Below are 24,893 nucleotides of genomic sequence, written 5' to 3'. Positions count from 1 at the left end.
TACAATGCAGAGCTGAAGACTAGATTTGAAAAAGCAAAGTGTACGACTTTAGAAAATGTACAAAAATGGGCTAAAGTAGATCCAAGCATAGGGAGGAAGAAACCGGCAACATCAACACTATTTACCTCCTGATGAAGACACTCCTGTCATGCTTATCCCAGAAAAGACCTGAAGATATCAACACTTTGTTGCTACTCCTCCCAGCCTAAACCTGTGAATCTTAGCACCCTGCAGAGCATCAAAGGGTGACTCTAACATCAGAATATAAGGGGGAGATACTGGGAGTATTTGGGGTTTGGGGGTTTTGTAGTATTTTTTTACAACAGTTTTAACTGTATATTGTTAATGAGTTTTGTTTTGTATTAATTAGATAATTTGGACTGTAAGTGGTAGTATTAACATAAGAGGACTAACAATAACTGTTCTGTTTTGCTTAGTCTAATTAAAAGTTTTATCAGTGTAACGATAAATTCTTAGCTCCAGGTATAAGGAATGTTCCCCTTTTTGCCCGCAGTATCACAAGCATAACATCACCACTGACACTTTGAAAGCGGGAGACTACTACCTTATACAGAGAAGGCATCCCTAATCCAAATGTTTTGGGGACCAAAACCATCTACTTTACTGAAATGTGTGAAGAAGTTTCCAGGCAACCACAGATTTTTCAAGCTGATATTTTTAGATGTATAGAAAAAGTACATAAATGTTGCTTCCCAGGCTTTGCATCTGGTTCCTTAATTTATCTTGGAAAGCTTTACACAGTAACAAAATTTAAAAAAAAAAAAAAAAAAAAAAAAAAAAAAAAAAAAAAAACACAACAAGGAAAAAGGAGACAAGGAAAAGCAAATATTGGTTGTGACCATTTTAAATACAGTTGATAATTCAGTATCATTTGAGGCATTACTTAGCAGTCAACACCTACAAGCTCTCCTCAGCTAAAACTGATTAATATCACAAACCCTAGATAATCTGGAGACAAATGTTAGATTCAGTGATAAATTAAAGAGTAAATGTGCACTTTTTACAATGAGGATACAGTGATGTAAGATGTGAAATACAAGATGTGCTAAACAACAATTTGGCTTTTGGCATTAAGCCTATGCTTTCTTGAATCTATGTAATTCACCAGTTTTTATAGCTTAATAGCTGTCTGTCTCATCAGGATTTTCTGTTTTCTTAAGCACTAAACAATTATACACCAGCTTATTAAATTGATCTGTTTTTTCAAACATTTTATAAAATAACTCTTCAGTAACATTCAGTAGCTCTATAATGAGCCTTTCAACTATCGCACAAATTAACCTGAAAGCAAACATTTCCAAAACATGAATACTTTCTCTTTTTCTCCCTCTTTATGAGTACAAACACCAAAATTTTTAGTCAAGTTTGTTTGTTTCTGCCCATATAATTTTATTGTCTGTAAACAGTGCCAGATTTATACAACTCCACCATCATACAGGATAGTAGCATAACGGTTTAATCTATTTATCACTGAGTGCAGATGAGAAAAAAGTTCCAGAATAACATTTTAAAGTGTAAAAATAAGAGCCTTACGGATGCTTCGACATTAACACCCGTTTCACACTAATGGGATCTGTCCACATCTTTCTCAGCCCTGTGCTCCTTCTTTATGACCATTCACAAATCTTTTGGGCCTGAGAAGTTCTGCTGCTCACTGTGGGGCAGGATTTTTCTCACAGAGATGTGGGGGAATGATTCAAGTTTAAAAACATTTTCACCATTCTAAAGAAACCTCTTAGCACAAGTTCAAATGTATATACATATTCTGTCCCAGGGCTCAGATAAAATCTGGGGGAAAAAGCTTGTTGGAGTTCTTCTTATGCAGCTTCCTAGGCTGCACATTCAGAACAAAACCATGCAGATTACATTTATTTCACTTGTGCGATATTAGTTCTTTTTTTAGCTTATAGCGTTAAATAATATAGTCAAAGAGCTCTAAGTTTAAGGTTTTTGTCATTGGTTACAGCACCGCTAACTCTCGCGCAAGCTTTTACACATACCGACCCTGATGATCTGTTTCAAAATTGTTAGGGAATAATCATTGCTGCAATTACTTCCTTATTGAAAATGTTGCACAAAAGAAAATGGATGAAGTTCGCTGTTAAAATCTTAGTAGGTTGCAGTAATGGAGAACTAGCTTCAGTGTTTCTAAGCCAAGTAAATATTGACATGGAACTTCTGACATTCTGTGATTCAATAGCAAAGTTAAGCAAGTTCGAGAAGCTCTCCAGGGCAGTGCAGCCCTTTCTTCATCACTAAGAAAGCTACCGGACAAGTGTCACTCAGTTCCAACTCTGTTATAATTATTGGTTCACACATGTAAATTACAGTGTAAGCTGAAAATTGTACTTATCCACTTAAACAAAAGCAGGATGAAAATCAAGAGAAATTATATGGGAGAAACTTCAGATCCAGTCCACTTCCCTGAATTTGAGGTGTCACTCCTCTGCAGGTTAAGATAAAATTTTTGCTATAATTTGCATAGCATTCTCTGTAGACATAATTTGGGGGGTTTTGTTATGCTGAAGCCCTTTCCAATTACGGTATTTAATTTCTCATGTGAATTTCAACAATTTTTCTGTAAATTATGGAAATGAGTCAGAAAATATGACAGCTAGTATCCAAGGGAGTGACAGTACAACAGGAGGCTTTTGTATCTACAGCAGCTGAACACATTCTTAAATGCTCTGGTAATAAAATAGAAAGGACCTTTGCATAACATGGCATACCAAACAAACAGAAGTCGGTTTAAATTAAATGAAAACAAGTATTTCCCTACTTTTCCACTATTTCAGTCACAATTTTAAAATGTTGCAATGATGCAAGATACAACTAGTTAAGACAAATTGCGAAAAGAGAGTTTCAGATCCTCAAAAGCACCTGCAGCAGAATTTGCAGACCAAGCCCACAGTCAGAAGTTAATCGACAGTGAATACAGAAGACATAAGAGAGTTTTCCAAGATAAACTAGATTTAACTACATAAATGAGGTCTCATCAAACAAGACAACCGTTGTTTGTGAATATTGAGGGATTTGAGCTTAGAGAAAGGACAATGGGGAAAATTTAGACCTGGGATGTTTGTTTGACAGAAGTTACACGGAGTGCTGATTTATAGAATTTGTCCTACTAACCAGAAAGGTCGTAGTGATCACGTTAGTTAGTTAAAAGAATAAAACCGTAAATTTTTTAAAAGTTCGTAAGTTTCTGGCTTTTGCTAACACTGATTTGGTTAATAATACCAAAGTTGAGTTTAGTTAGAAGTGAAACCCCCAAATAATCAATTATGAAGCCAAATGTCTATCTAGCTGTTGTGGGTTTTGTTTTTAAGTATCTATGACTAAAACTTGGTATAGCTTGCGAAGATGCCCTCTGACATATAAAGAGTGAAGTGACATAGGGTAAGGTGAATAATTTCATGAATTAGACCTTTAAAGTAAGTTAGATGAATCACAGCTGTTGATCACATCCACTGATTATTGGCCTCCTCCAGAGAATATTTTAAGGGCAGCTGGAGGTAGTTAGCTTAAACATTGATGTCTGTTGGATCAGAGACATCCATGACACCAAAGGTACTAGAATGGGCTCAGGGAACAGTGCGAAGACATAAGTCCTCTAAAGAACCAAAAAAAGCCAAGATAGCTACCTTAAGCTTTATGATTTGAAACTCTGTCTTCTGCTGGGGCTGGAGCAAATAGCAGTCCTAAATTATGGAGGGATTCAGTAAGTCCAAAAGTCTCTCCCTGCCCCTTTGCATAAATAATTAATTCATCAGAGGAACATGAGAACAGGCATAGATGGTAATACCATAGGTTCACCTATGCAAGAGTCCTGTCTCCAACAGGGAAAGTAGCGGCAATAATGTGGGAATGAATATACAAATCAGGCAAACATATAATTGCATTTCTCCTGTCGTACCTTCCCAGCTTCCAACAGTCTGCAGCCAAAATAGAGATAGAATCTTTTCTCTAAAATGGGCAATATCTTTTTTGTTTGCTCTTGGGTTTGCACCTTGTTTCTTGAAGTCTGTTGCAACCCTCTAAAAGGAGCAGAGGACCTTCCCCTGCCTTGGAAACTACTCAGCCTAGCCCAGGGAAAACAGGGTCCAGAGGTGGAAGGGAACAAGAGCGAGGGGGTCTGCAAGGAGGAGGATGCCTGCATTGCATGCAGAGACCACCGAGAGGGGCAGACAAAAGCAGGGCTACAGAGGTGACGGGTCCCTCTTCATGGACGCTAGAAGGAACTGCACAGAGTTCACAGCAGCGCAGCAACTCATTGAATAGACTGAAACCAAACCAAAGACAAAGGACTTGCCCCACAGAAGCAGAAGGAAGTAGGTTATAAATTGATTCTGTGTATTCTTTCTGACCCAGTCACTTTGAGCATCCTCTATTAAAAAAAAATAAAATCTAATTTAAATTTCAACAAAATCTTGCTTTATTTTACTTTTAAAATCTTTTGTCTCTTTTGAGCGATGTCATTATAGTTCAAAGCTCTAGACATGCCTGCCTAAAAGTTAAAGTCAAAATAGGAGCCAGGTACAATCCTCAAAGGCGCTTTACTTTCATCTTTTGTCATCTTTTCTCAGATGCTTTATCAATGCTTTATCAATAAAGTAAAATCCCATGGGTCTGAATGAAAGCACTGTAGAAGTCTTAAAGTTTGCCATATCTGTTTATTTAAAGTCTCATTACTAATCTTTCATTAACATAGATATGTCATAGTATTAGACTAAATAAATTGAAGAACAGGTAGAAGAAAACCAAATAGGAAAGTGTTCTGCATTTTAAAAGGCAGCTAAGTATGCAAATTTTATTATTTAAATTAAAATGTCAGTTCCCTCAAATTATATTAATGATTCCAAGTTCATAATGGAAAAATTGTATCAAGGCTGGGGACTGATAAAAAATTCTATAATCTTTCTAATTCACTCTACCAAATGCAATTAAAAGTTATTAGATTTCTAACACTTCAGTCTCTGTATAAAACATTATTCTGGTAGAAAATTAAACACTGAACTACAATCTACTTTCATTTTTATGAGAAAAACATATTGAACAAATTTACCCAAACCATCAGAGTACAAGATGTACTGTATTTTAGGAAATTCATTTCCATGCACTGGAGGACTAAAATCCATAGAGACTCACAGTGGCACTGCTTCAGTAATGATAAATAAGTGACAGCTATCATTAGGATAGTGGAATTCAGGAATCACCAACGAGATCTCACTAGAAGTTTGCAGGTTCCGTTAATTGTTAATAAAAAATATGTGTATGCTTTAATAACATTTACTCATTAATCTGACAGGTTTGCTATGAATACAGAACAGGGAGAAATTATACAGAACATGTACAGCCCCTGTTTATTTTCAACGTGGCAGCTGAAGATCAGCTAGTGAATAATAGAAACCTGCACTGCCAGCCATGCCATTTGTTTTCATTTATTTTACTGACATAAAGTAGCACAAAAACCAATCATCAGTTATTAAGTTTCTTCCAGTATTGACTCCAACTGCTTTGCCGTTCTGAAAGAATATCTTACCAGGAGCATATGCAACCAGTGCTATGTGGTATTTACTGACTGTATGCGGCTTTTCAAAAACACTTACAGATGTTGGGTTTAATTCAAGAAATCCTATATGGTTCAGTGTCCACTTATCTGAGACAGAAAAGTAAGCGTGAAAATTGATTCCTTAAATTGCCAATGTGAATGCCTTCCATATGTTCTTAGCCACCGTGACTTCCAATGCCTTCAAATGTCTTCAATTTCTGCATTTTCCTACACCTTAGTAATAGAGCACTTTTGCTGTTATAATACATCAGTATAACTTTTAACTTCTTAAGAGTCAATAATCTTTATGGGCTGAAATGGCCCATTTCCATGGCAAATACTCTGGAACAGGGAAGCTGCCACAGCAGCTGTGGCACTAGTTGAAATGGGGAAGATGTGGCCTCTTTCCTAACCTTATACTGCTCCAGGGCACCAGGACTCCCACTGCATGCCAAAAAGGTCTTGCTGGGTGCATCGACACCGTTAGATAACTGCTTAGCCCAAGTCCACAGCAAGGTCCTGGTCCCCCAGAGACGCCCTTGTGCAAGTGTTGCTTTGCTCCCAGACTCTTTCACAGTGACCCAGACTGTTTCACCTAAGACAAAAATAAACCAAGGTGCAGTTCTGGAGACAATTCATTTCAGGGATCACACCCAAAGAGCAGCACGGGTGAGTCTGGATCAGGTTTGGGTCTCTCTGCTCTGTACAGTTACTCCAGCATTATCGCTGGTGGCTTCATGCACAAACTCCATCCCATGTACCAGACAACACAACACATGCTTTCAGCCTCATAATCTTAAAATATAGCTCTGATAGACTACAAAACTGTCTTTGCTGCGGGGGTATCAGTCCCTGGAACAAATGCATTTAGCAGTAAAGCTATACCTATTATAACACGTTCCTCCGGACACAGTAGCCCATATCTTCCCACTGGTGCCGGCAATACACAGCACTGGTGTTTCTCTAGGTCCCAGCAGAGAGAACAGCCTTCTACTACTGGTACCTTTCTAAGCCATTCAATACACCAGAAGGGTCAGCAGCAGATATGGAAGGTCTTTTTTACAACTTGATCACCATTGTACAGCTATAACTAGCTCTATGTTGTGTATAACAAAAATGGATTTCAATGTAGTATCTGTGTATATGATGATTCAATCAATGATTTCTTGATTATGAGTTATTCCTCTTCAAGACTGTTGCATCTTTCAGCCACTGGAACAGATGTATAGAGCGGGGGAATTCAGGTTGCATGAGAAATCATAAATCTGAAATTCCATAACCTTCAGTCAAAAAAAATATTTTTAGCTTTTTATATAACAACGCACAGGTGGGTTTTATGACTGTCCTTCAGTTAAATGTGAGCTTTAATTTGGTTCTGTTTTCAGGATATGCGGAGCCTGTCCTCATACAGGTATACAACTAGCTGTATAAAAACTTGCACATACAGGTCTATACATAGAAAGTATGCATACAGCTACTTTCATTTCACACATATACAGTGTCTTCCTGATTTTATTTTGGGAAATGATTTATTCTGGTGATAAAGTAATGGAGACTGGAAGTTATAGAGAGACTTATCTATACTTAAGAAATAATGCCAAACTACTCTTTTGTTCTTCCATAGAGTGATTATTTTCTGATCTCTATAATGCACGTTGATCATTCACTCAAACCTACAGTGCAACAATGCCAAGGTCAAATTTGCTCATTCTGTAATGTTTATCCAGCTCGTTAGTATTGGGAAGTCAGAAAGATGAAGTCATGAGCACTCTCTATTATTCCTCCTGGGGTGACTAGGTCATGACTGTAATTTGAAAATCTGTTCTGAGAAGCTGCTGTTCTGATTAACCTGGTGGAATTGCAAGGCCATAAACGTACGGAAAAAGGCTTTCTGAAAAGATCCATACTCAGAAAAATACTACTTTTTTGTCAGGGAGGTGGTTTGTTTTACTTGGAACAAAATTATGAAACTTACCAAGATCTAGGTAGATGCCTGGAACAAATGAGTTGAGAAAAAACATAAGAATAACACATCCCAGCACAGTCAGGCATTTGATGAGAAGAATTTTGTCTGTTATTCTGTGCTGCAGAGAGGGAGAAAAAAAATTAACAGCTGTATAAAAGAAGGAGCTATCTATTATGCATAGAGTTCACAAAAGCATGTGTGAAACGCAAACTTCTGTTCCTGTACTGTATATTCCTCTTCAGCATAAAAGATAGAACTATTTAAATTGAAGTATTTTATGCATACCTATAAAAAACATGAATGCATCGCCCAATGTGATCCAAGAGATACAAGTAGCTAGCACCTGCTGCATATGTTCAGCTGTGTTCAGCTACCCCCATCACAACTTCATTTCAGTAGGGTTGAAATGCAGTTCCTACTACAGAGAGCACTGCGGGCACTCTATGGTTTCATGATCCTGGACAAAATCACCCTATTTTGTACGTATGCTTTGCAAAACCTATAAACTAGCCTAGAGGTCAGATCTCTCATGCTTCCTGCACAACTCTCATGGACACACCAAGCCCATAATCTCTATGCCGCTTCCACACCCCCGTGCCCAGCTCCTGCATCCCTGTGCCAATCTCCTCATGCTCTCACCCTCAGACCCAGCACTTTCCATCCTGACTCGGCTTCTCTGCTCTCACTTTCATCACCAACCCAGGGAATCACCTTCTCCCAGCCTGAGTCCCTCTCTCATTTCACATAGTTTAAAGCTCTGCTGAAGTACAAGTAAGTCTCTGTTCTTGAGGTTGTCTTTAATGCAATGCCTTGAAAAACGTGTAAAACCTAATAAGAAATCCTGTTGATTTTGTTCTGTTTTGGTGTGACACATAGGACAGTGATGTCCCAGTCAAGGATTTGAGCTCCCAAACACAGGCCTGGTTTCGTTAGTGATGCGAGGTGGAAAGAACGTGACATTTAGACAATTAAATTTACATGAAATTAATCCCACTACAGACTTTACATGACACCAGACCCGGCTTCAGCATAAAGTCTTAGGTGATGTTAATGTGTGCACAGCTAAGAGAACAGGATTTATCGAAGTGGTTTATCCCTACTTCAATAATAAAGCAGGCATGTCACAGAGAGTGTAGTTAATTAGAGAAGGGTTTTGGTACATCAGCAGGAGTGCACTCTATCATCATGCATCATGGTTATAAACAACCTATTGACACCCTCTGAGTCTTTCTGGCCACGGATTAAATATTTAAGAAAACACTGCTGAATCATGTATCCATCCTTTAAATGATATTTTTCTAAGGAACAAAAGAATAAAACCTAACAAAACCTCAGAATGTGGTTCAGTAACTCTGTCCCACTGAGAAGCCAGCCAGCTTGCCTGCCAGCTTTTCTGATATCACGAGAGCTATTAAATCTGTATCAGATTCAAAGCACTCTCTCTGTATAAAGGCATAGGTCTGCTTACACAGATACTGAGAAAAACTGCCAACTACTTACTTTTTTCTGGAGTTCCTGAATATTTGTTTCCCAGTTTTTATCTTCTTGTGAAATTTGCCTGAAAGAAAATGACACCTGCTTTTTTCCAGAGTGAAATTAGAGCTCTGCCAAGAATGTTGGAATAAATCCCTCTCATCACAAATAGGTTGCCTTTTTCCCCATATGGAGTAACTCATATCACAAAGGAGTCATGGCCTTCTTACAGCCAGCAGCAAAATTCCTATGAATGTTCACTTAAAACTCCACTTTTGTAATACGCTCCACTAATACACAAACCCTTGGGTTCAAGAAGAGTGCCACAGGCTTGGAAGGAGCCAGACTCCAGAGTATGGACCACAGTATAGGACCTGGCTATATGCAATATGTAGTTCCCTCATTAGTTTCAGGAGTTGATGTGTGGCCTGCTGCAATAAAACAAGGGTCATGTGCTAACATCAACAATTCAGAACACATATATTTTCCATTTTCATTTTTTAATGAAGTTTTTAAGATCCAAATAACTTCCTTGTGTTATCAGCATAGTCAGCCCTCCAGCAAAAAGCCTTGGGGTTTGCAGTTCAGGAGTGCTCTTGGTAATGTTAATGAATTTTCACATTGCTGTAAATGTACCGTACTGGAGGAATCCTGATTTTCAAAATTAAATATACAACTTTTATTTATACTTCAGAAGTGTCTTCTTTAGTGTTGTAAAGTCCAATAATCTGTCATAATCTTTTAAAAAGAAGGCAACTTTAACAGCCCTTTTTGTCTTTAAGTACTAATACTGTCACTCCATTCAAAGTGCACAATATCAGCAAAAAATTATGTAAACAAAAGTCATCTTATTACTGGTATAGTTTAGAAATCATAGTTACATGTCCTTGCTCATACTACCTATTTAACATGTTTATCAATGAAAACTAATTATTTCAGTTTCACTTTAGTCTATTCACTCTCAGAGTATTGACATGTTTTTCAAACTTAACAGTTCACTGAAGAACACTTGAATTTTTCAGTAAAAAAAGAAACTATAGCATTTTACTATGCTGAAGCCACTTTTGCAAGGAAAAGTCTAATGATGTGTTTGTGATCTTTTTAAAGCAAAAACTCCTGAAATTTCTAGGCCTTTAAATTGGGGTCATATTGATATATATTTTCCAGGCCTTAAACATCATTTTTTCCCTAAAATGCTTCATGTTTTACTGAGGTTGAGGGTGGCTCTTCATATCTGCCCCAACACCTATCTGATCAAGAGACAACTGGGAATATAGGTCTCATCCCAGTGAAGATCCCTGAAAGCCTTCACTTTCAGCTCTGCCTAGCATTACTAGATATGAGCCCACGGCTGGTTGAAGTAAACAGAAATATTACCCCTGATGTTAGCAAAGCCGCACAATCATTCCTGGCTGTAGACCGAGACGAGCAGGAGCTCCCTGCCAGTCCAACACACTGCCTGTGCCTGTAGCTTGTCCCCGCCGAGGGTTGGAGCAGGGGAGACGGGACACGCTGGTCCCCGCTCACCTGTGAAATGTCCTCAGCTTCTTCCTCAGGAGCATCTCCAGAGTCAGCACCTTCTGCATCAAGAGGCATTTCACGGCAGTCTCCTCTCTGCTGGCTGGGTTAATGCGCTGGGCAGTCAGTCTCCAAACATAGATCTCATGTTTCAGCTCTAAAAAGAAGCAAAATCGCTTATCTTTGAGCAGGTATAACATGTATGAAACCAGAGCTGCACAAAATACGTGTAACATGCCCTGGACTCAAAGCTGTTAATATTATTGGAATGGTTTTCCAATAATTTTCCACTTCAGAAGCTGCTTTTACCGTTCATTTTGCAGAGCTGAAGGGAATGAAAAACAAACAGAATTTTTTTCAAAATTTTAAATAAATTAATCTCAAAGTCTTTTTCCAAAGAAAAAGAAATACTGTCTTCAAACACTCACAAATGCCTTCCGCAAGCTTTAGTGCTAAAATCATAGCACTTTCATTTTTCATCAGAAAATAAACTGCCAATATACATTTTTATACTGCTAAGAAGATACTAGTCACTTTGTAGTTAGGAATTACAGCAAATGTTCCTTCACGGTATTCAGAACGGACAAAACGTTTCCATTCACTCCTTGTTTATACTATTGATTGTATCAATGTAAGGCAAATCTGAAATTTAGAACTGTCTTATGGAATATCGTTTAATAAGATTTTAAAGGTTTCCTAAGACTTAACTCTTAGGCACTGAAAATATCCATAAACACAGCTACCATCTGTGTGCTGACCTGAATGATACTTGATCCTGTGTAGGTGCAGACTGATTAACACTTGAAATCAGCCTCCAAAATCTTGTCAGAATTTTCAATGTTTTTTGATTTATTTTTTTCCAGTATTGTCAACACCTTGGATAATGACCAAAAAGCATGTGTTCCTGTTCAGGAAGGACTTCAGACTGGGCATGCCAAAAAAAAAAAAGCTAGGAAATCACTAAAGAAATGAAAGCAGAATATTCATTCAGAAACTGTCTGCACAAATGCTTCCTGATGAAGCAACATGATGTTTCCTCACCCTCCTTTTCTGTTTGCATCAGATTTCATGACTTTGAAGACATTGTGTCAAGAATTCAAGGCTTTTTATCTTAAAATCCCTGTTCAATCAGCAAATTGTTCTTATCCTAAGAAATGAAGGTGGAAGTCTGCACCATGTATACAAACTATATGCAGTATTTATAAAAAGATTAATTATGTAATAACATAAGAAATATTTAAACATATTTTGTTGTAGGTAGTGATATTAACATTTACTGCTGCAAATCCCTAGCGCTTCATGGTATCTGCTACAAAAAAGAGTCCTAAACGTGTTGAATCCCCACCCTTCCTTTATGACCAAGTATTTATAATGATAATACAGAGTGAATCATGTAAAGATTGACCATTAGAGGGAATCAGACTTGACAGAACTCAAACATTTAAAAGCAAAAGTAAGCATGTCCAGAGCCTACATAGTTGAAACAAAAAAGGGATCTGAACAGCAATTGACTCACATTTTGTATGGTTTATGTCTATAGATGAGCACACATTCATCAGAATGGTAATCTTTGCCTAAGCTTTACAATGCAAGATCAGAAATGTAAATTCACACTATCTAAAGCCCAATGACTATCCTAGGTTATTAAACAACTAGCACTCACCTAAAGATTTTCTTCCAAGAAGGGATCCATACCTGAACCACAGATATCAAAGAGGTGCACAATCTACCACTTTCCTTTGTAATATTTTTGGTGATTCTTGCCAGGAGCATAATCTAACACTAAATTATATTAAAACATGGATAGGTCCTGCTTATCAAAGGATCCACGTGACTTTGTGTGAAGATCCTGTCCTGGCCATCATTTACTTTTTCATCAACACTGTGACACATTCAAATATATCAGCAGTGATTTTCCATTCTCTTCCAGAATATATTCAAGAAGATGACAAAGCTTTAGGCCACAGCTGATCGTCTGCTCCCCAAAGAAAAAAAAAAAAAAAAAAAAAAAAAAAAAGCAACACAACAAACCAAAAGCAACTCTTTTTGAAGATCAGAGTGGATGGCAGCTGTGCAAAACCCCCATATTTTAGACCTCAGAAATGGTGACATTTTTTTCTTTAATAAGATGGTAAGATTAAATTTTAAGTCTCAGAATTTGTGTAGTAATTTCTGAAAGAAACTAGTGACCACGTTTGGGGTCTGCTTCAGCTCCACAGCTTCTGGTGAAAGGGGCAGCGTGCTATTTCAGTTGGCAACTTCCTCCTCATAACATCCACCTTGAAACTGGTCTGAAATCGTGAACTGGGAAGTTGTTCCTTCCCATATAGATGAGCAAGACTAGATGGAGAAAAGTTGGAAGGTGGTTTTCTTACACACTCTTCTATGGAACTTCTCAGGCAAAAAATTTTTCTTTGAAAAAGTTTCCTGAGCCCTTTGGGTGAAAGAAATATTTCTATGATCCTACATGCTCCCTAGAATGAACAAAATGATAGAAAAAATTGTATTTAATTTAAGCAAGTGAAGGGGGAGAAACCCCTCAGTAGATGAACAGTCCTTTCTGTGCTGCTTTCTCATGCAATTTTCAAGCCAATTGTACTGTGGAATTGAAACTGTCTCTCATCATCAGTCCAACAGAGAGTGTGTTTTGGTCTTTTTCTCTGGCAAACGTTCATGGACCATGATTATCCAGTTCCCTATCCTGCTTTCAGACAGCTTGTCTTTGCTGCAACACCTTTTTTGATCACATCCGTTCATTCTGCCATAGCATTTCCCCGCATCCTTTCCAAGCGAAATTTCACCAAGGGTTTTGCTGATAGAGGAAAGTTGAATCTTTCATCATCTAACCAAGATGCAGATCCCCAGCAGGTATTTTCATACAAAGAAACTTTATCTTTTCTCTTTCAGAAAGGGACAGCTAACATCACTGTATCTGTGCCACAAAGAAACCCGCAGAGTGAAAGTAGCATGACTTTTTTCTTTTTTTTTTTTTTTTCCCCCAGAAAGTCCATTTCCAACAGGAAAAGAATAGTTTTTGTCTTAGTCCTAATATCAAATAAAGGATCATCAAATATATAAACCCTATGCTGCTAATCTGTTCTGGTTTTGTCATTTATCATATTTTGCCATGGAGACCACAGATAGGACATCCTGGACCCACTGAATTTAATGGAGTTTCAGCTACTGACCTGCGTTGTGACATTTTAGAAAACATTGTTTCATTTAAAAATGCGTATTCTTTCTGCAATCTGACAATTAATAGTCAATTTGATTTTCATTTAGAGTAATCATACATTCCCTGCCACCCGACTGCCAATAATAAAGATGACATCCTCAAAAACTGAGTGTAATTAATTCCCAATCTCAGAATCTGAAAAGACCAGTCTTGTTAATTGAAGATACTCAGAAGAGCATGACCAACCTTGATGAGATGATAAGGATTATCATAAAATGGCAATTTTTACCTTGCAAGTGGACCAAATACATTAACTACCTTTTTGCAAGCAACACGTTTGCACTGCTGGGTTGTGACTAATGACATGCAAAGCATGTTCCTCTGATTGTGGAGGGTTTTTTTTCTCCATGTGCTATTGTAGCTTAACTATTTTCAGTAAAGCAATTATTTTTCTTAGCTAACTTCTCAGAACAAGAATGCTTCTGTTTAAATGTTAAGTGAAAAGCAAATTAAGTACCATGAATTATAGCTTAATCTAGTAATAGTAATATGTGTAACTTTTAGTAATTTTTTAAATCCCTGATATTGTATAATTGATCCTCTAAGCATTATTAGATGGTAAGTAAGTGTCATCTCCATTTTAAAAGCACGGAAACTAAGTCAGAAAGGTGAAACCCAAGTATAGAAAGAATTGACCTCGAGGGATATTCCAGCTAAATAACTCATTCCTCTCTCCTAGAGGCAGTGCCCCTCAACAGGACACAAGCGTAAGGCCCTAGTTAAAAAAAAAAAAAAAACACAACACACACCTGCCTGAAATGTTCTTGTCTTTATTCCTTTGAGTAGTCCAGTTCATCAATAGTGGATAAGGATAAGCAGAGGCATAAACATTGCAAGGTCTTCAAAACCACAAGAAAACGTACTTTGCCTTATTCAGCTAAATACTTGCAAAGGGATGCAAGAAATCTGCACAATGCTGCATAAAGCAATACATAGCATTTATATCAGCTTTTTGACTTAAAGTCCAACAGCTGGGGCCCCATTTGGTCACCGAGGCACCTAATGCCTGTTCAGTTGCCCAGCATGGGATTGCATCCATGGCACAGGACCTTACAGGACATCCTCATCCCTGCAGCAAAGCAGCTGGAGCCCGGGCAGAAAACTGTAAAGCTCAGAGGGTGCCACACACCTGAGTCAGCTCCCAGGAGTCTTCTGGGTAGGCTGGGGCAGGCTGCAGCAGCCCCAGGAGGTAGGCTGCTCAGAAAACTGCAAAATAGCAAGTATCCTTCTCCTTCAAAACATAACTGGAATTTTTCCTCACTGTGCTTTGAGCTTCCCCCTGTAATTTTAGCTACTGAAAGAATCTACAGCACTACAACCCTACCCTTGCATTTTGTAAGGGAAGAGTCAATTTAATGCCTCTATCATGGAGTAATCTGCAGATATTAAAGAGCGTTAGACCTCTCAACATTTTAGGATGGTTGATAAAAACATACATTACTCTTCAGTTGGTTTGTCCCTGAATGAGAGATGGGATCTCTCTCAGGTGAAATGGGCTCTGTTCTCATCTCTCGGTAAGTCAGACTTAGAGCCACAAAGTTATTTCAGTCCTTGTGGTTTTGCCCCTTAGTTTCCTCTGCTGCAAATCCCCATCTTTTAAAGCAGGAATCTGAGTATATTTAGGCTTCATGTGTGCTCATTAGCACTTGCGTAATGTGATCGCAATACTCTATTCTGTTACACCAAGAATAGCACAGGGTCATGAGAAGCAGAGAGTCAAGTATTTTGAGCATTCCTTTAACTAAAATTCCAGTGTACTTTGTTTTAGAAAATTTTCATCAGGTTTGAAATCTAGAAAAATAATTCTGGTTTACTCACTATCAAAAAGTTTTAACTCAGACTGCCAAATTTACCAATGAAAACCAATTTATCCAATGTTTTCCATTAAAGTACAAGTCTCACAATTAAAAAAAAAATCTGTTCCATTCACTGCCCTCTGCTCAAAAGTGAATAGATACATTCTGATCATAAAACATTGTGCACCAAATATAACTACTGCTGAGGTCCTTTCAACACCAGGAAAAAAAGAAATTAAAAAAAAAAAAAAAAGTGCTGCAAGCAACCACTTAAAGATGGTACTCCCAATAAAGATGGTACTTCCTTCCTATAAAGGAAAAAAGAATTATGAAAAGATACAGCCTCAAGAGGACAACTCTCATAATCCAAAAGATAGTGCCTCATCTAATGTTTTTAATAGGGCAAAATGAAGAGCAAAATAACAAAGCACACTTCAGACTTACCATATCTTTTAGCAACTGGTTTAAATGTAAAAATGGTGACTAATAAGTTCAGCTCATTTTGATAAATAAAAATGACAGGAATAATTTAAAAATCTGTCAAGGTTACACTTTTATTTGAAACATCATCACAGTGAAAGCTCTCTGCAGCAAACACATACAGAGCATGTGTTAAATTGACCTAAATTGTTCTCTTAAGCTCTGTATATCAGAGCCATCAGAGTAAAGCAAAAAATTTTGTCATAGCTTCACCAAAACACTATTAATGAAAAGGCCAGGTCTTTCCAACCAGTGTACATCTGTACAATCATTTTCCAGTTGTGGTCGGTGTACAAAACTCAAAGGGGACAAGTGTTGTAAAAGAAACAGGAGGTATCGCTTCCTAAGTTTTTACGTCCCATCAGTGATTTTTCTGTACTGATTCCTTCCATGAAAAATGTGTATAATAAATTGATAAGTGCTGCCCTATTAATTCAAAATGCCACTGTTTTATACTTTCTTTCTACATAAGGCAGGTAAAGTAATATTGTAGCTGCCTTCTTGTGATGTCTACATTATCAATGCAATAAGCAAATAATACGAGATTTCCCTTATTCGGCAATGTCAGAATATTATTTTTATCACCTGAAAACAAAAAAGACACATCAACGTTTTCGTCTTTCCAAGGGGAATACTCCATCAACTCTAAAGCAGTACAAGGGACATATACAGGATTTTAAATGTAAAATGATCTAAAATATTCAAAAATATAAAAATCTTGAATCTACGTAAAGTAAATAACTACACTTATTTTCATTCCTGATCATTAGAAGGGTTATTGAAGGTGCAAATAATAAAAGACAGATTTTTTAATTTTTTTTTTACATTTTCAAAGATAAAACCATGACCTTGGTGGTTCCTGATATATTATCCAAAAAGACGTATACACAAAGTCTGCAGGGACCATAAGACTACCTAGTTCCTTTGAGACCAAAAGTCTTGCAGTTCTTTGAAACAAAAGACACAATATGTACCAGAAAAATATGATCTTACATCCCAAGATAATTCGTAAGAAAGATCCACCTTTTAGTTTAGTATGCTCTCATCCACAGCAGGAGACTTAAAATGTTACCTATTCATTGTTAATATATACAACTGGATTGCAGAGAAGAGGAAAAAACAAAACAAAACCAAAAACATTCTCCTGTTCCACATTGTTCCAAAACCAAAACAAAACAAAACCAAAAACATTTTCCTGTCCCACATTGTTCTTCAAAGTTTAAAAATGCTTCCCATATACTCCCATGAATTTAGTGTCCTGAGTGAGGACAGTAGAGTGCAATGCATATTGCAAAACCGCCATCCAGATTGAGCTTGGATTTGAATGCTTGACAATATCTTGAAATATTCCTTTCTTTGGACATTATTCTCTACATAATCTGCCTGCTGGTTTCTGCACCTGAACCAACTTTCAAGTGAGGACAGCCCACTACTTTCAACATTACATTAAAACACCAATGATGTTTTCCTGGTAGTTAGTAAAGTGCCTACATAGGTACAGATGCCCCTCAGGATTGAGTTTTGTCAACGTACTGAATCCAGCTAGGTACTTGATGTACCTCTCACTGATTCTAGCAAGAAATGGTTCCTACGGTTACAAATATGTTACTAATTAAAGGACTGTTCTCTGACCCCGAACAGCACACGCACCTGTACTGATGCTACCTAACACCTTACCCTGGGTCCCTTCTGTGCCCTGCAGTGTCCTTGTGACCCTGGACATTATCATTATCTTACGTGGACTTTTTTCAATTCAAATTGTCCGAGGCAGCATTGGGGTTGTCTTGCAAGTCATCGCAGTAGTTCTTCCCCAGTATTAAAACAAAAGGCTGTGCAAGTGAACAGTACATACTGTAAGTCCAGGAACAATGCCTGGACATCTTGCAGGTAGCACAGTCCTGTTGGTTGCACATGTCTAACAACCCTCAATTATCACTGCCCTAGTACTTTCCTCTTCCATACTTTCTACCTTTTCACTGCTGGTTTTGTACCTCTTTTTTCCCCTCCTCCTCTCCTTTTTCCTCTCTTGGAGAAGCAGCTGTAAAGCTCCACATGGAAGAAAGAAACAGATTTGCTCACTCATCTGGTTACCACATTTCACGTTGTGGGAAACAGCACCGTGTTTTTCACACATTAAGCACTTTACGCATGACTATGATTAATTAGAAAATCCCTTCTGTTGCTGGCTTTACATACTGACTCTCACACTACCACAGCAGTAATTTCCCAGCTGCTGCAGACAGTGAGCTACACCAGAGAGAATAACGTGCTCCCCCCTCTTCTGCCGTCACTATTCCTGCTTCAACAGTGGGTCTCTCTTTTGGCCCGCAAAACAATCAGAAACCAGAGCAAGCAACACGGGAGAAATGGGGAGTTGCTGCCAAATAAATTGTTGTGCTAAGAGAAAGCTCTTCCTCTTTGGCAAAAATGGCAATAATAATACTTGTTACTAGACCATGTGCCACCCACAGTCCTGGAGATAGCGACCTTCCCGAACTCTGAGGTCCACATCTCTGCAGCTTGACAGCAGAAACGTAATAGTGTATTTTCATGCGTCCCAGGCGTTAAATAATGTATTGATAACCCTTAAAGGAAGTAAAACCTTTGGTTTCAAGTTTTGGAGCCGGGAGACGGGGGGGAACAGCAAGTTTATTTCCTCTTACATATTCTTTGGGGAAAGTATATACACACACTTTTTAAACCTTCTCAGCTTACTACCCTAACCCTAGCATCTTTTTCTGCATCACACAGAACAAGGTGCAGGTTTATCAGCCTAAAGTCACACTCAAAAAAATCCTCAAAATATACCTTCATTCTTGTAAAGCATTTGATTTTCTCTCTCATGGCTGAGTTCTTAAGATTCTTTTTTCTTTTGTAATATGCCCTGCTTCAAGCCACTGCAAGTAGATAGTGGCTCCTGGGGAAGGAACATGTGTTTTTTTCTGCTGCACAGGTACTGCAGCTCAGTCTGAAAGCCAACAATTTAAAGCCACTGGTAACACACAGCATTGAAATTAATCTGCAAATGTATCTTCAGAATAATAGCATTGTCTATTCTTAAAATTAGTGCTTAGCCATTCTCAATAATCTGTGTAACCCAAAGCAACAGAAAAAAATCTTAAAGCATATGGCGTGCAAGTTAAAAAATCTGGGGAGAATAATATATCAATTAAGTCTCACATATCTTGTTTAATTGCTAATTGGGGACAGAGTGAGGGAAGGCTGGTACTTAGTTGATTAAAACAGCTGCCTCAAACAAGCCATTTGAAGTTATCACAGAATCATTGCAACATGAGATGGAAGGACCCCTGAAAGCACCTTGGAGCACATTCTGCAAATCCAGACCACAACAGCAACCTCCTAATGGAGCTGCATTGGTTGCTTTCACTTCCCCTTTCACAGAAAATGTCAATAGAAAGAGTAGCTCTTCAGCATTTGCTCTAATTGAACAGCTACTGATTAGCTTTGCAGCAATGGAGGAGCAGCTGATTATAAGAACACATGGTATACTGATGAGGAGACCGCTATATCTGAACATACGAAGCTGCAAGTAATAAAGATTACCAAGAGATGAGTTGAGGAAAATACGCTAGCCAGTGTTTCACTAGTACAGTGTTTCACTGGAAAAAATATTATGTCAGTGAATAAATTGTACTATTCAAATTAATATGAAAAATTGTTATGCATACTTCATTTCTTAAAAATCCAAAATGTATGCTTTAAAAGTTTATGGATGAGAGAAAAAAAAAATGACAATTTTATTTTCTAAAATATATATTCACAAAATAATGCTATTATGTTAGGACCAGAATTGCTCTTAGTTGACAGAATGAATTTTCTGACTGTTTAGATATTACTTATCTCAAGACACCTTGCAAGCTGGCACTTATAAAGATAGTTTAAGTATATAATAACTGTAGCTATTCATGGAAGTGTCCATGAAGGTATGACCTTTATTAGAAAATAAGAAATTAATAAAAGCAAATTAATTCTTTTTAAACAAGAAAGTTGGGAAGTTACAAAAAACTGCTGAATACCAAAGATTTGATAATATACTTCCAGGCAACAAAGTAATCATTTTTTATAATGATGCATAATTACAAAGGGTTTTATCTGGGAGGTTACAGAGGTTCCTTTCCTCCTCAACAAAAAGATAATTCCTTTCCCAGAGATGATCTCTTCCCAAAAGGATTCTCATTCTTGAGTCACAGGTAGGAACTTGCTTTATATTTAGCATTTTGATATAGAATCATGGAAAGGTTTGGGTTGGAAGGGACCTTTAAAGGTGATCTAATCCAACCCCCCCTGCAATGGGCAGGGACATCTTCAACTCGATCAGGTTGCTCAGAGTCCTGTCCCACCTCACCTTGAATGTTTCCAGGGATGGGACATCTACCACTTCTCTGGGTAACCTGTGCCAGTGCCTCCCACCCTCATCCTTACATCTGGTCTGAATCAACCCTCTTTAAGTTTAAAATCATTACCCCTTGTTCTATCACTACAGGTCCTACTAAAAAGTCTGTACCCATCTTTCTTATAAGCCCCCTTTAGGTACTGGAAGGCCACAATCAGGTCTTCGCGGAGCCTTCTCTTATCCAGGCTGAACAACCCCAACTCTCTCTGTCTTCATACGAGAGGGGCCCCTGGCACTCAAGATAAAATTCCAGCTATTTGAATGCAAACTGATGTAGTGTAAACGGAGGTGAGCCAGCAGTGTCCTATCGCTGAATAAAATATTTTCTCTCTTTGACCCAGAAGTATATAGTTAATAGATTTATTTACCAGGTAAGGAAGACTTCTTGCAGTACCTTTCCTGGTATGAGAAGGTAGGAAAAGAAGATTCTCGGTAGCTTTATGAAAAATCTTAATTTGTAGCATCACAGGGCAATATCTAGGCATTTCAGGGACTGAGTTAATTGTTTAGTTTCTCTTGCTCTCAGAATCAAATCTCTAACGGTGCAGAAAACCTCAGCTGTTTTACAATGGCACAGTAATGAAAATGCGTATCTCATACCAAGCAAATATATAGAAGGAAAATGCTCCTTAATTCTCTTAGAGAACAGTTAGGTAATATCACCTCTAGAACACCACAAAAATGTGTTGGTTCTTAATACTAGGAAAGACTTTGGCTCCTAGAGCTAAGATCAGGTAGGCTGAGCGTGTCTTGTGCTGAATGGGCACTGAAGTCCCTCAAAACTGAATGTCTGCACAAGAGCTAACTTCCTCAGCAGTGAAGTCTCTTCTCTGACCTTTCTATCAGATAGGATTCAAGAGGCATGGTACAATCCACTGAGGAGAGGACTGCCACTTCTGTCGTTTTAATAAAATCCTACTCCTACAGCTAATTTTCCCTGGAACAAGGCAATTCACTACAAGTGGTATTCATTTTGCCTAAATTAGTTACCTGTCATGAAGATCTCTACCACTGAGGTAGTCACCTTGGACTCCCCTTGTACTCAAAAGAGAGAAGTAAACCTTTCGGGGCTGCAAAATATTTATCCTACTGCAGATATCTATATTAGTCTTTAGAAGAGCTTATCTTTCTCCACAGATTACAAATGGAGCCAAGTTATATCAACCATATCAAAAGTTGTCCTCCCCATGCTAAACACACCCCATGCACATAGGTTCAGAGATGTCATACAGCACATTAAAATATCTGTTGCATGGTCAATGGAAGCCTGGGTCCTAAATCTACTGCAGCCAAAAGTGAAAAAGACATCAGTCCCAGGGAAGAAACCGTACTCAGCTACCTCTGTACAAAGCTTGCTAAGAAATCACACTTATTGAATTATTTCTTACCTTGTAAAGAAAATGTGAACATTTGGGGGTTATTATTAAGTTTCACCACCGAAACAGAAGCCTGAGAACAATGATGAAAACTTCAAAATGACTGAATAGAAAGGCATAAAAGCATGAAGATAAAAAGAGACTGACATAATCAACAGCCATTGAAAGAGCTTTACCAAGACTTCTAGAGACTACTGAGGTGAGCAACCTAAAAAAGACCTAGATTTAGTCCTACTAAATAATAGAAATTATACACTGGGGAAACTTAGGGTTGGAAGAGCTACAGAAGCAAGCTGGAAAGAACTTGGGAAGTTCTTCTACTCTTGGTGATATATGCTTCACTGACCACAGACCAGGAAAAGATTGCTGAAAAAATCCGGTGGAAGAAAACCAGCAGTAAGGGAATGCATCAGCACACTATGCCTGTCATAAGGGAAACTGGGGATATTTCTAAAGCTATGTTGTGAACTCAGTACCTTGAGCAGACATTAGTTGTTGCAATACAGAACACCCTGGTATTCAAGCCTATGGCTATAAATGATGCAAAATACCTCTATAAATTTTGAAATATATTTAATAATTCATATCAATATCTCAACCTTAGCACCAGTAAAACATCTATTTCTAAAAGTCAGAAAATATCATTACTAAAAATAAAATTTAAATTATTAGTTAAAAAATTAATATTCAGAGACTGAAGGAGAGTGCACATTTCCCTCTGAGGACAACATTGTAGTAGGTACTATTCAGTTCCTATTTAGCACATATTCAATGTAGCGATAATAAAAATGTTTTTATGCTCACACTTACCAACAATTTCACTCGGCTCCTTATTGTAAAGTTTTTTGTTCCAGTAAAGAAGTCTGAGAAAAGGAAAGGAGACCAGAACAACAAGGCAGATGCCAATAAACATATGCCCTGTGAAGGCTGCAAAATCCAATCCCTGGAAATAAAAATGAAAACCTAAATTAAAAATCAGTTATTTTTCTATATTACCTACAGGGAAAAGTATTTCAGTATATGTACTTTAGCAATCAATAATAAATATAAAGCAATAAAGTAAGTTCCAAGTACAGTATATGCTGTATTTCATCTGTTTCAAGGAGATGAGCCACATTACAATTCAGAAAACTTAAAAATAGCATTATGAGCTATTCTGAAATATATTTGGTGTTCCTGATGAATAGACAACAAAACAAAAAAAAACTCAAATCATTAACTTTCACTTTTCACTTAAATCACTGTAAATTCATTTTAAATCACACTGAATCACAGAAATAGTTAAATTTTAATGACCAGATTTTGTTTTAACCTGATGACAACATGGATTTTTACAATAATTCTATCTGAACCAGGATTTCATCTAAATTCACAAATATTCTCTTACAATAAAAATATTATACGTCAATATTCTGTTTATTTTCCTGCCTGGTTAATAAATGGACACATTTCTTTACATTTTGCGTAACGAAACCCTTTAATGAAGGGGTTCTTAAAAAGTTTAGGCAGAATATATTAAAAAGCTACTGGTTTAAGCAATGAGAATGAATAGTGCCAACCCGCCCTAAAACTTTGAAGTTTGAGTAGGACGTTGGACTAGATGACCTCCAGGCAGGGCCCCTCTCCATATTACTCTATTATTCCCTGCTTCCATATTACACACACTGTAGTGGATCAGGCTTAGCCCTTGGGCTGGGATTTTCTGAAGCAGTCATGACTAGCCTGTCCAAAAGAAGTTGTCCGTGAAGCTCCAAGGGGGATCACATCCAAGTACTCTGGTAGCAAGGAACTGTCTTATATTCACAGAGCAGAGGTTGTCTGAACTGGTGATCCCAGCAGAGCAGCTCTGTGACATTTGGAAGAAAGCATGGTCCAAATCTTGGATAGCTCAGGTTGTCCAAACTGAATTTTCAGAGCATCCAGTGATTTCCCAGAGACTCTAGAAAGTCATGGGATCTCCCTGTGCCACACCTCTATGTCTCTATAGTGACTTGCCTTTTACCAAATACCTATGTGCTTCCTATAGACCTTTCTGTAAGGCCAATATATATTAAAAACAGCTTCCCATGCATCATCAGCTGATAATACCTCCGGTGCTTTAAGACTATTAGGGACTTACTACCTTAAATGTGTGTTCTTCTATATTACCTCTTACTAAAAAAATTTATGTGGTAAGGTCGCAGCTGAAATGCCTCCAATTCAAAAAAGGAAGAAAATGTTTCTCCATTGCACCACAGGGCACAATAAAAAGACACACAACGCAAGAAACTGATGAAAGTCATAAAGAACTTCTGTAGCCAGGTAAAGATTAGTGGTCTTTTGCAAAAAATCCATAGTTTGCAGACAGTTAAATAAATCTCAAAGCATAAATATGCAGATCTAGCATTAGAATTTGATGCTATTAAAAATAAGGTTTCAGCTTATGAGCTAAAGAAAATCGTCCTTAGTTGCTATTTAATAGTAGATTCTTTGCCTCTTCTATCCAGCCACTAAAAGATGAAAATGTATACCTGTTCATTCACTGGTCTTTCATTATAACAGCTACTGCCATTTCTTTTATGAAAGCAGAAAGACAACTCTTCAGGAATTGGAATAAGATTATTTAAGAATCGGAGAGAAAAACATGATACTACAAAGGAAAATAATATACCTTCATTAGGTTTTCCTACATAATAGGTCAGTCAGTCAAATGTCTGACATTTCTGCAAGACAGATTTACAAGTCAATTTTTATAAATGCTCAGGAAGATTGGCCTCTGGGCAGCAAGTCAAGATTCAGAGCTGCAGGAGACATTTCTATGAGGGATGAAATCAACATTCATAACTCTAGAAAATTTACAAATAGCAATAAGAAAAAAAAAAAAAAAACCACCAAACTGAAATTTTGCAAAAGCTCAATCTTTGTAAGATCTGCCCCAAAGTATAGAAAGTCCATATCCTGAATTACAGACATTTAAAATTGACAATAAATCTAATTTATATATGGGTTGCCTCTATAGCCAAAGAGACTATAGCCAAAAAGAAAGATCAGAAAATTTTGACCGGAAAAATTGGAATTCTTAAA

At 37.6% G+C, this 24,893-nt stretch overlaps 1 protein-coding gene across 1 annotated transcript in view; it reads right to left on the bottom strand.

Annotated features, from left to right (window-relative positions):
* Positions 1–24,893, bottom strand: part of OCA2 (oculocutaneous albinism II) — a 170,448-nt gene that overhangs the window by 77,740 nt on the left and 67,815 nt on the right. Inside the window, exons 14-17 of the mRNA XM_009701983.1 lie at positions 22,641–22,773; positions 10,539–10,686; positions 9,039–9,096; positions 7,548–7,656 (exon numbers count right to left, since the gene is read on the bottom strand). Coding sequence (XP_009700285.1) covers positions 7,548–7,656; positions 9,039–9,096; positions 10,539–10,686; positions 22,641–22,773 — 448 coding nt within the window. The remainder of the gene's footprint in view (positions 1–7,547; positions 7,657–9,038; positions 9,097–10,538; positions 10,687–22,640; positions 22,774–24,893) is intronic.

Source organism: Cariama cristata, unplaced genomic scaffold (genome assembly GCF_000690535.1).
Source record: "Cariama cristata isolate BGI_N322 unplaced genomic scaffold, ASM69053v1 scaffold5186, whole genome shotgun sequence".
NCBI lineage: Eukaryota > Metazoa > Chordata > Aves > Cariamiformes > Cariamidae > Cariama > Cariama cristata.
Note: the sequence above shows the minus strand (reverse complement) of the source record. Positions and strands in the feature narration are given on the sequence as shown.